Genomic DNA, 12192 nt, shown 5'->3' with positions numbered 1-12192 from the left:
TAATAGCTGTAGTAGTAGAATAAAAGGAAGATATTTTACAGAGCTGCTCTCCGAGTGGTTTATACTCTGCAAGACTCTGCAAAACGCTGCTGCGCAACGACTGCATTACAGAGAAAGTAAATCCGGTGCTCTCAGCTCCAAGCTGTGAGTCCGCAGCACTGTCACCTGTTCCTGTGTCAAAGGTGGACTCTGGCAGTGCTACCCAGCTCGCCTAGCCCAGTCGGGGCTGTAGTGCATGAGTCCAGTTGGTACACTGGCTCAAGGGCGATGCTGACAAAAACGGCGTATCAAATGTAGAATTGAATGCCTGGTTCCTAATTCCTCAAATTTTGTTGCACTAGAGGAAACCATAGTTCACAGTTGGTCACTAGCTGAGGGTAAAAGACACAGAATTGCAACAACAAAAGCAAGGAGTATTACAGTAGAAAGATGAAAAGAAGAATATGTTGGATGTGGAATAAAGAAATATTTACAGCAAGAGGAGACGTTCTTGTATGCTTGTTTTAGTGAACAGGCCTCATTACGTAAACGTCTAAATTAGGACTGTGAGTTGGACTGAACTTTCACAGTAGCGCTTAGGAAAAATGTTTATTTAAAATGTTTATGCTACTCACGTGTAGGCAGCACTTGAGGAAGGGGGACGAGAAGGCTTCTAAAACAGTGCTGTCCAGTAGTGGCTGGATTTATTTGTTTGGGTTTTTTGTGTGATCCTTATTTGTTTATATTATAACCATTAATGACTCTGAAATTTACATTGCAGACTCAGTCCGCTAGTAACACACTGCAGAAACACAAATCTACCTCCTTTACACCTTTTATAGACCCTAGATTACTACAGATATCTCCATCTAGTGGAACAACTGTGACTTCTGTTGGTAAGTAATATAAACACCAATGAGTAAGGCTTATAGTAACTGTTAAAATGCTTAGAACAGTTCCCAATACAGTCATACCTCAGAAGTCAAAATCCGTTCCGGAAGTCCCATTTCCAAAACGTTCGGAAACCAAGGTGCAGTTTCCGATTGGCTGCAGGAAGCTCCTGCAGCCAATCGGAAGCCACGGAAGCAGTGTTGGGCATTTGGGTTCCAAAGAAAGTTTGCAGACCAGAAAACTCACTTCTGGGTTTGCGGCGTTTGGGAGCCAAAACGTTCGATTTGCAAGGCATTCGACCTCCGAGGTACGGCTGTATACTGTATCTTTCACAAGCTGTACCTAACAGTATTTTTCTTCAACTTGATGTGCATTTCATGTGTGAGCCGAAATGTATACTAAAAGATAACTGTTTTTTCTCTTTTCTTTCTTCCATTTTTTTTTGCAGTAGGATTCTCTAGTGAAGCAATGAGGTCAGAGGCAATAAGGCAAGATCCAACCAGGAAAGGATCAGTTGTTAATGTGAACCCTACAAATACACGGCCACAAAGCGACACCCCAGAAATCCGCAAATACAAGAAGAGATTCAATTCTGAGATCTTATGTGCTGCCTTATGGGGTATGCAATCCAGTGTTGGTCGCTAGTTCCTTCCTTTTATATGAACACGTTGCAGATGAAGCATAAGGTCATAACAAAAAATCTATTGGAAATTTGGGACTAATGGTTGTCGAAAGTGTTTTCAGATTAGTTTGCTAGGTGCAGTATGTTTATCAGGCCAAAGGTTCAGAAGTATGCATGAAGTTTACTAAAAGTAAATTGATGAGTCAGTTTGCACAAGAGTAGACCTTCGTATGGGACGCGGGTGACGCTGTGGGTAAAACCTCAGCGCCTAGGACTTGCCGATCGCATGGTTGGCGGTTCGAATCCCCGCGGCGGGGTGAGCTCCTGTCGTTCGGTCCCAGCTCCTGCCCACCTAGCAGTTCGAAAGCACCCTTAAGTGCAAGTAGATACGTAGGTACCGCTTTATAGCGGGAAGGTAAACGGCGTTCCGTGTGCTGCTCTGGTGCCGGTTCGCCGGAGCAGCTTCGTCACGCTGGTCACGTGACCCGGAAGTGTCTGCGGACAGCGCTGGCTCCCGGCCTCTAGAGTGAGATGAGCACACAACCCTAGAGTCTGTCAAGACTGGCCTGTACGGGCAGGGGTACCTTTACCTTTTACCTTTAGACCTTCGTATGGGTGAATACTTCCATGAAAATTCCTGGAATGCAGTTTCTGTGAGAGCATGGCAGGCATGGAAATGAAATCCACCCTGATCCAAACTCTAGATGGAAGGAAACACTGCTTTAATAGCATTTCTGGAATGTTGGTGTGTATTCCATGCCCTGGTGTCATAGTCATTCTTGTTGTGTGAAAAGGTTTGGCGTTTGCCCGGAGAACTGCAGATATCTACTGAACTGGCCAATCAAGGAACTTTGTGTTCTAACTTGATATTATTTTACCCTAGGGGTGAATTTGTTAGTGGGTACAGAGAGTGGTCTGATGCTGTTGGACAGAAGTGGCCAAGGGAAGGTGTATCCATTAATAAACCGAAGAAGATTCCAGCAAATGGATGTACTTGAAGGTCTCAACGTCTTGGTGACAATATCGGGTAAATTTAAATTCTCTTTTTGAAAAAAAAAACACATGTTGTGGTCTTTCTTTGAATAACAGAATGGTTCAAACCTCTACTTTATATGCTTTTATCTCTTTTTGCTAACTCTTTCCCCTTAAAATTGCTGTTTCATCGATCAATAAATCTATCAAAGGTCCCTCCAGAGAACATTCTGCTTTTAATATTGGATCTGGAGAACTTGTGGCTTTGCAGATGCGGCTGGAATACAGTTCTCATCTATCCCAGACAATGTGGTCTATAGTGAGGAATGATGGGAATTATAGTCCCAACAGCATCTGGAGGGTTATAGGTTCTCTACCCCAATTAACCAAGGTGATAGCCAACTAAAGTGTTAATCAAAGTTGTTGTTGGCATCCATCTGTCTTGAGAGACAGTGGAGTGCACCTCCAGGGGTGAAGTCAAACCATTGTGTTAGCAGCACCAAAGTGCTGGGCAGTGTGTATGGAGGTCCTGAGCTGCCCAGACAACGCAACCCCCTCACAGTCTCACTGATGCGGTCCAAAGAAAAGCAGAGCAATACGTTTGGCATTAGCTTGGCTGCAGGAGTAGCTGGGATGAGGTGTACAAGGTGCCATCTGACTTGTCTTAGGGACTCCACCTTGGATTTGGGCAGAGTTTACTCCTTCACCTTTTCTTCTCTTGAAGATATCCCACGAGACAGCAGAGGTTTAGAGTTTTCCTTCTCCCAGGTGGGCTACCTTCCCAGGTTGACGAGCCCCATCTGCCCCACTCTTTCCTCTACATCAGGTGCAGAAACCTCCTTCTTGACCGTTGGACCCACTAGTGGTCTTGTCCACTCAATCCTCCGGAGCCTGTCTTTGCATGTAGGGGAAGTCCCTAACTCACCAAGGAATGGGGCCCCTCGTCTACCCTCTCCTGGTTTAGCCAAACAGTTGAAACAGTTCCTGGGGTGTGACCGCTATCTCATGCTGACAGCTTCTGGGAGCCGCTGGTGATTCCTGAATGCAGGGTGGGGACCAAAGGGGAACGAACTGTCCCAGAAGGAACATGACATGTCCCTCATCAAAGGTACTACCCCTCCCCTAGCAGCCCATGCACCCTACTGAAGTATTATCTACTGCAATTAATGAACATCCCTAAGTTAGTAGCTGAAAAAGTGTGCATGCACACAAAAGCTCATACCAATAATAAACTTAGTTGGTCTCTAAGGTGCTACTGGAAGGATTTTTTTTATTTTGTTATGCCTAAATTAGGTCTATTGATTTCAGTAGGTCTGCTCTGAGTATATCTTATCTGAGTATACCCAAGAAATTGGTAGGACTACAAAGAGAACCTTTAAATAAACGAGAAGCATCTCCCTATGGAATACCATTTTACCTCTTGTGTTTATTAATGAAAGAGTCTTTGTGACCTCCCACAAAACATAAGGACATTGAATGGCTGTTTCTGCAACTGCTGGGTTGTGACCCACTAAGGGGGTGCAGCCTGATCCAAGCTGGATTGTAACAAGAGCATTACCACCATGCAAATATATAGTAAAATATGGGTAAGAAATAGATACCCAAATGCACGCTTGGGTTAAAGGTGGAGCTGAAAAGGTTGATGATATACTTGGTAGAAGGTATGTCCCAGTCACTAAGGATCATGCAGTTAAAGGGTTAACATAACGTGCCATAAAAGAGGAAACAATAGTCAAGTAGGAAGCTAGTGAATGTGGCAAGGAGTCTTGATCTCCAATGACGCAGTTAAAAACAAAGGATCACACACAAGTCCTAACCGCAGTGTTTCGCCATCAGCAACACGTGAAGCTTAAAAACAAAAAACTACAGGTCTTTTCCCACATCATGTCTGTTATGATAAAACTATTCCAGTGATGCAGTTCAAACCCAAGTTCCCATGGATTCACATGTTGTAACTGAGTAAATACTACTATAGGAAACAAATAAAAAGTCTGAGGTAATATTGTGCAAATATTAACACAAATCTAAGCAAACATTCTGTTTGTTTAGGCAAGTCTAGCCAGAGATGCAGTCTTGTTGGCATGTGTTGATTTTATCTGTATTTTGATTTTATCTAGCAATTTTAAAATTTTGATTTTATTTGAATTTTATTACGAATATTTTGTACTGTTTGTATTGTAAACTATTTTTGTTATGGTTAAATTAAAAAAAAAATGTGGCTTGAAAGATTGTACTGCTGGATTGTGAGTAAGAGATTGCATGCGCCTTGTTTGTCCCTTGCTACAGTCACAGCATAACTCTTGTAAGCTTTAGGAGTTTGCTGTTTTGACCTCTCGACTTAGGTACTGGACTGGAGAATTCAAAAGGTCAAGTTTTGATGGGCACATTGGGCATGGGCCAGAAGCAGACCTCTCTGTCGCTTCCTAATCCTCACCTTCCCTACTCCCCACAGGAATTTGGAATTCTGCATTTGGAATTCCCCATATCTGATAGCACCCACCTCCCAATGGCTCTTTATAAAGCAAAATTTTGCACTTGCCTTCCAAATCAGGATTTGAAGCCTGCTTCAACCAGGAAGTAATGAGTTGGCTGTGAGCAAGACTCAGTTGTAATGCAGTGAATTGTAGCTTAGTAAACCATGACTTATTAAACTAGGAATGAGCGCTGGGACCACATACTCCCCCTTATTCCTCTCCTCATACCCCAACTGTGTCGCTTCTCTAAATCCCCAGTTTCCAGTTACATTCCAGTCACAGGAAACTGTGGTTTAATGCCAGCTTGGTAAACATGATATAAAAGCACGATTGAAGAGCTGAGGTTGATGCGAGAGTTGATGTAGAAGAGTATGTGAGCACAGAGCTTATTACTCATCCCTCAAACCATTATTTGGAGGACTGAAAATGTTAAATCTGAACTGTAGCCTGGTTCATCTTACTTTCTTTAGGTAGAGTTTTGATTTTTTTAAACATAACAGGCAGCAGCAATAGCTGGAAGGAAAGTTTGCCTTTGGTGAGCTTAAATGGTTGGCATAATTTTTTTTTTTTAAGTGGATTTTATCTATGATTGCTAATGTGTTTTTGTGGAGGCTTGTATCCCAGCTCTGTACCTTATTGCCCATTCTTACCACACTTTTCTAGGTAAGAAAAACAAATTGAGAGTGTATTATCTGTCATGGTTAAGAAACAAAATTCTTCACAATGACCCTGAGGTGGAAAAGAAACAAGGCTGGACAACTGTAGGTGACTTGGAAGGCTGTGTACACTATAAAGTTGGTAAGTAACTCATCCTGCACATTTATGAAAGTCAGTGAAGATGGAATTATGTAATGGAAAGGTCTGGTTAGGGTAGGAAACTGTTGAAATGTGCTTAGCTTTTGGTCTTCTCCTGTAAACAAGTCACAAGGTCTAAAAGAGACAGCAGCCTCTTTTATTTATATATTCCAGGATGAATGTTGTAAGAATGCGTTCTTACGTCGCTTTAATCTTTGCTGAGACAACATGTTAACAGGAAACATGTGTAAAACTGAGGATGATACACACATCCCTGTCCCTCCTGCCTTGAGAGCAACACATTACCCAACATGCTCTTAGATCTAGTGTAAAGGCAAATGTGTTTTGGTTCTGTCGATCCTTTCCCTGCCACTGTCCCAGTTCTGAACCTGGCAGAGGTTAACTGGTTCACAGGAGCCACGTGAGGTAATTTTTGGGAGGCAGATTTTCAGAGAAATGCCCACGGGCCTCTTATCCTGTAGAGGGATAGGCAAACAAACACACACACACCAGGAAGCCTGTGTTTCTGCTCCTGGTTTCAAGAAATCTTGCAAAGGAAAGATGCCCTGCAATTTTTGGATCTGGTTTTAGTTTTAACTTGAAAGCATTATTTTGGCTGATCCCACTATCGCCCCCTTCCATCCCTTTGTGTAATTTGTCGTCCCCCTCCTTCCATTGAGAGTTCTGATTGTTGCCAAATAGCAAGGATTATTTGAACCAGCCTTTTCTCCTCATATGCTTAAAAAAACCTCAACCTAACCCTTTAGGAGTCAATAAATGTCACATCCAGAGGGGTCAGAAGACTACTGTGGCTTTTGACAACTTTAACAGTAAACTTTCAGAAAAAGAAATATCTGCACTTAAAAATGTATAGGAATGGTAATCCTTTTTGGTGCTGAACTTCATTAAATAATTTATAAAAACTATATCCAACTCTGTAATGAGAATGATTTAATTCCCTTAAAAAGATTATATATGTGTTAAATGTAATATTACTAAGGCTGACACCCCATTGAAGGTACCAGCTGCTCAGTTGATAATATTTGCATAAACTTGCATATATACAAAATAGCTTTGAAGGGAATTTTTTTTTACGATGCATATATGTGTTGCAGCAGTTAATGGCTAGGTTTCCTCAGTTCTATTTTTCTGGTGAGTTCCCCCTGAAAAAAAAGCCCTGGGTTTCCTCTTTGTGACAGGAGAGAATGTTTTTCTTTCTAAAATGGCACCTTCCACCTGCAATTTTAATAAGTCCATTTTTAAAAATAATTAGGTTTTTAAGAAGACGGGCTGCACAATTGGAAGCCGCCCTTGAATCAATCAAAATTGTTTTAAGTGATTTTGAGTCCCTGTCAGGGAGAAAGGTGAGATATAAATAAAATACTAATTTGTCAGTCTATCAGACAAAACATGACAATGCTAAATATTAGTTTTATTATTCATGTCTTTCATAATCCCTTGGATTAATAAGGATATAGCTCCTCCAAAGTGTTATAGCCATTCGGATAATCTTTTGATTGTTGTAGGAATTAATACATTCAAACACTGGAAATGTGAACTTAAGGGATTTTATTCTGTGCAAGCAAGATACTGTACCTTATTTTAAGAAAATAAAATACAAAATTCTCCCCAAAGCACACTTTTCTGAGATATAGCATCAGCTCATATATTTTTTTGGAGAAGACCATGAGCTAACTCAGTTATGAGTGCATATTACATATAACAATATGCATTATTGTTTTTAAATTGGTAGTTCTATAGCAGTTATAAGACAATAATATAACCCCCCTCATTATAATGTAAAAATCATGTTCTCTGTCCTTTTTAATTCCAGTGAAGTATGAAAGAATCAAATTCTTAGTAATTGCTTTGAAGAGTTCAGTAGAAGTCTATGCTTGGGCACCAAAACCATACCACAAATTTATGGCATTTAAGGTAAGGGTTCAGATTGGTAAGTGTGGAACGTAGATACCTGGTCAATACAGGTGCATTCCCCAGCCCTACCTGACAATACAAAGGTTCAACCTGTTTTGCTTGCCAAATAGATGCTCTACCACTGAGCTATGTATTTGATGAGGGTTGTGTGTGACCAGTAGCACACTTAAACGTGCTCTTTATACAAACTTTAGTGCTATCTGATGAAGGAGAATTAGACAGTTAGTATTCCATAGGATCAAAAACCAGGAGACCATGTGACTACTTTCATATGTGGTGGACCTGTGACAAGGTTAAAAAATTTTGGGAATCAATTTACAATGAACTGAAAAAATATTTAGGTATACCTTTCCCAAAAGACCGGAAGCGTGTCTATTAGGTTTAATAGGAATGGAAATCAAAACGGGAGACCAACATTTGTTTATGTATGCTATGGCCACCGCAAGAACCCTCCTGGCCCAAAGATGGAAAACACAAGACATACCAACCACCCAGGAGTGGCAGGTGAAGATGACAGAATATGCAGAACTTGCCAAATTGTCAGGGAGGATCCGGGACCAGGAAGATCAAAGATACAAGAATAACTGGAGTAAATTTATTGAATATTTAAAGGAGAACTGTAAAAATGTCAAGACGCTAGCAGGATTGGCATAATACCTTCAATGTATAATAGTATTAATGTGAGAATGAGGTGCGAATAATGTGAGAAAGGAGGTAAATATACCAATTGCAGGGAGAGAGGGGAGTCGGGACTTGGCAGAGTCAAAGGGAATGTATGGTAATAATATGATTTGTTGGGGGGAAATATGTAAAGAAAATAATAAAAATTTACTTGAAAAAACAAAAACAAAAACCAGGAGACCATGAAGACCAAATCTGTCATAGCAGGAACTACTGTAGTAGAGTTGAGAGTCCCTTTCCTTCTTGGGAGGTGGTTTTTCCCAGTTTGTATGTTCCTGCCCTCTCATTCTTAAATTGGGAAATGAGAGAACAGACTGAAACCAATCGGCTCATCACCATTTTCTCCACAATTCATCAGCTTATACGGGAGATTGATTTGGCATATTTTGAATTAAAGCATTTATCCTAGGAATAAATTATATTTTGAATATTGAGGGGGAAATATAATCCTGGTGTTTCGCTTCGGTTTTTAAAGGGGAAAACTTAGCTGATCCTGTAGGGAGCCATTTGGTGCTGATTCATTAAAGGAGCCAAAGAAATGGCAAAAACATAGTTCCTCTGTACAGCTTTTTTTTTTTTAAACATGAAAATGAGTACCTTAATGGAAGAAGAAACCTCACACAGGAGAGAGGAGGGGGATGGAGGCATGCGTACATTTCTAAAGGAAACATTTTAATGGAGCGTACTAAGTGAATTCTTTATTTTTATTGCTTGCACTGCAGTCATTTGGAGATTTGGTACATAAGCCATTATTAGTGGATCTTACTGTGGAAGAAGGTCAGAGGCTGAAGGTGATCTATGGCTCCTGTGCTGGATTTCATGCTGTGGATGTAGACTCTGGATCAGTGTATGATATTTATCTCCCAACTCATGTAAGAGTCCAGATTTCTGGCTGCGCGGTATTCTATAGCCCATTCTGCATTACGAAAAGAGTGAGATGTATGTCCAAACCTTATTCATATGTGAAGGGGAGTTGTCTCTATGTTCCAAGAATAAGTTTCCATTGAGTGAGTGAGCTCTCTTTCTCTCAGATGTTGGGCACTTAAGAACTTCATTGGTCCTGAGGGTAAGAGCTGTTCCGACATTGGATGGAGCGTCTCCATCCCCATCGTTCAGCCTGGACACTGAGATCCAGCGCCGAGGGCCTTCTGGTGGTTCCCTCACTGCGAGGTGTGAGCTTACAGGGAACCAGGCAGAGGGCCTTATTGGTGGTGGCACCCGCCCTGTGGAGCGCTCTCCCATCAGATGTCAAGGAAATAAACAACTATCTGACTTTTAGAAGACATCTGAAGGCAGCCCTGTTTAGGGAAGCTTTTAATGTTTAATGCTGTATTATGTTTTTAATATTCGGTTGGGAGCCACTCAGAGTGACTGGGGAGGCCCAGCCAGATGGGTGGGGTATGAGCAATAAATAATACTAATCTTTCTTTCTTTCTTCTACTGGGATGTGGGTGGTGCTGTGGGTTAAATCACAGAGCCTAGGACTTGCCGATCAGAAGGTCGGCTGTTCGAATCCCTGCGACGGGGTGAGCTCCCGTTGCTCAGTTCCTGCTCCTGCCATCCTAGCAGTTCGAAAGCACGTCAAAGTGCAAGTAGATAAATAGGTACTGCTCTGGCGGGAAGGTAAACGTCGTTTCCGTGGGCTGCTCTGGTTCGCCAGAAGCAGCTTAGTCATGCTGGCCACATGACCCGGAAGCTGTACGCCGGCTCCCTCGGCCAATAAAGCGAGATGAGTGCCACAACCCCAGAGTCGGTCACTACTGGACCCTAATGGACAGGGGTCCCTTTACCTTTACCTTACTACTACTACTATGGCTACTACAGTGGAACAGACTCCCTCAAGAGCTTTTGGTCTCTCCTTCATTTGAAGTTTTTAAGCAGAGGTTGTATCTGCTTTAATCTAAGAGGTTGGGGGGCACTCAGTCTGTCATGGATGCTTTAGTGGGGATCCTGCATGGTACTACTTCCAGTTCCTCAAAGTGCAGGTGACATCCAGTTCTTCCTGTTGTTCTTGCAGATCCAGAGTAGTATCCAACCCCATGCAATCATCATTTTGCCAAACACGGATGGGATGGAGCTGCTTGTTTGCTATGAAGATGAAGGAGTTTATGTGAATACATATGGAAGGATCACCAAAGATGTGGTTCTGCAGTGGGGAGAAATGCCAACATCAGTGGGTATGTATGCCAAGATCCCCAGCTTGCTTGTACTGTTAGGGAAATGATGTGGCCCAACGGAGAGATGGGTTTCTTTTGTTTTGTTGTTATTATCTTGGAATTCAGTCATTCATTTGTTAAACAGATCTGTACAGCGGTAAAGTACCTTTTTACTTGTATGTTGTGAAGGCTCATTATAGATCAGTCTTTGCCAACTTGGTGCCCTCCAAATGTTTGGGGTTATAGCCAGTAGCTTTATTGAGCATTTATTTTCCAGAATAATTACCATAATAATTCTTAGGACATATATAGTGCTCTTTCTAAGGGTTCAGATGCTCTACTTTTAACATGTGCCATGTACTTCTCAGAAGCCTTTCTGACTATTCTTGTTTGGTAGACCAATATTACTATCCTCCCGTTGTGGTTGGGCTAGGAGAGCAGCTTGTTTAAAGTCACGTAGTGAGTTTATGGCTGAGCTAAAATTATATTACTTGTAATTACAAGTTGCTCCCTTACAGATGGGGCTTGAGGCGAGCCGCTTTGAAAGCACAGACCGCAATCCAGAGATCCTTGTTACATTTTCACATGGATTTGTGTCTGTAGCGATTCTCTTCATGTCTTCCTGAAATTGAGAAAGCTTAAAAATCCCATTGTTTGGCTAAATCAGAGAAGGATAAGAATCCTTTGTCTGTGCATTCCCCACAGAAATACTGGTATATTTTGAGTCACATACTGCAGTCCCTGCATCCATTATGGCTACCAAATCTTAAAGACTTCAGACAGACAAAACAAATTCTGCCATAAATGTTTCCGTAGTATTTCATGAAGACAAACTGTCTTCATATGACACAGCCTGCCTGGGGCTCTGTTAGCAGTCCTTAACAAGAAGCTGTTAATCCAAATAAAAGTTTTTAATAGTCTTGATGAATTGGAAGCTTTATGTTTATTCTAAGAGATCTTCTTCACCTTAGCCTTTATGTTATCTTTAATGTATTTGGCTGAGGACAGAAGCTCGTAAACTGCAATCCTATGCCTGGGCATAGGTCCATTAAATACGTAGGATGGTGCTGTTCGTATTTGAAATTAAACTTTCAAAGATATCTGTTCTCTTGGGGGAAGGGAGTATAGTGTAATCAGCTAAAAGCTTTCTTACAGAAGCCATGTTTTCATCTAGCTGTCTAGCCATCTAGTTACGGCAACAAGGGTGGAAACATATCAGTTTCGTCTATGGGTTTTACATGAATTGATTACTTTGGGTGAAATATTATCAATTCAACCAGCTGCAATTAAAAGTTGGAATGCATAATATAACCACTTTGCTTTGTGTTGCTGTGTATCATGGGGATGATTAATCGTGGCTTTTTGTTTTGATTGTAAAGCGTATATTCGATCCAATCAGATCATGGGCTGGGGAGAAAAAGCTATTGAGATACGATCGGTGGAAACAGGACACTTGGATGGTGTATTTATGCACAAGAGGGCACAAAGACTGAAGTTTCTATGTGAACGCAATGACAAGGTAAGAGATCTGTTTCGCCCTCCTTTACATTAGCTCCCCCCTGCTCCCCGTTTCAAAATCATTGTGGAGAAGAGAGAGGATGAACGCTGGTGATCAGTCCAAAATGTGTTCCACCCAATTCCACAATCCTCTGACTAAGGTTGGGAGGAAAGGAATGGATATATGGAT

General features: G+C 41.5%; 1 protein-coding gene across 4 annotated transcripts in view; it reads left to right on the top strand.

The window, feature by feature from the left end:
* MAP4K4 (mitogen-activated protein kinase kinase kinase kinase 4) overlaps positions 1–12192 on the top strand; it is a 135076-nt gene that overhangs the window by 120577 nt on the left and 2307 nt on the right. For all 4 annotated transcript variants that reach the window (XM_081907495.1, XM_081907494.1, XM_081907497.1 and 1 more), the window contains 8 exons: positions 761–875; positions 1319–1489; positions 2376–2519; positions 5602–5736; positions 7568–7668; positions 9072–9221; positions 10367–10526; positions 11885–12024. In XM_081907495.1, the coding sequence (XP_081763621.1) occupies positions 761–875; positions 1319–1489; positions 2376–2519; positions 5602–5736; positions 7568–7668; positions 9072–9221; positions 10367–10526; positions 11885–12024 (1116 nt within the window). The remainder of the gene's footprint in view (positions 1–760; positions 876–1318; positions 1490–2375; positions 2520–5601; positions 5737–7567; positions 7669–9071; positions 9222–10366; positions 10527–11884; positions 12025–12192) is intronic.

Source organism: Podarcis melisellensis (assembly GCF_964234715.1).
Source record: "Podarcis melisellensis genome assembly, chromosome: 4".
Classification (NCBI taxonomy): Eukaryota; Metazoa; Chordata; class Lepidosauria; order Squamata; family Lacertidae; genus Podarcis; species Podarcis melisellensis.
This window is presented reverse-complemented; position numbering and strand designations above follow the sequence as displayed.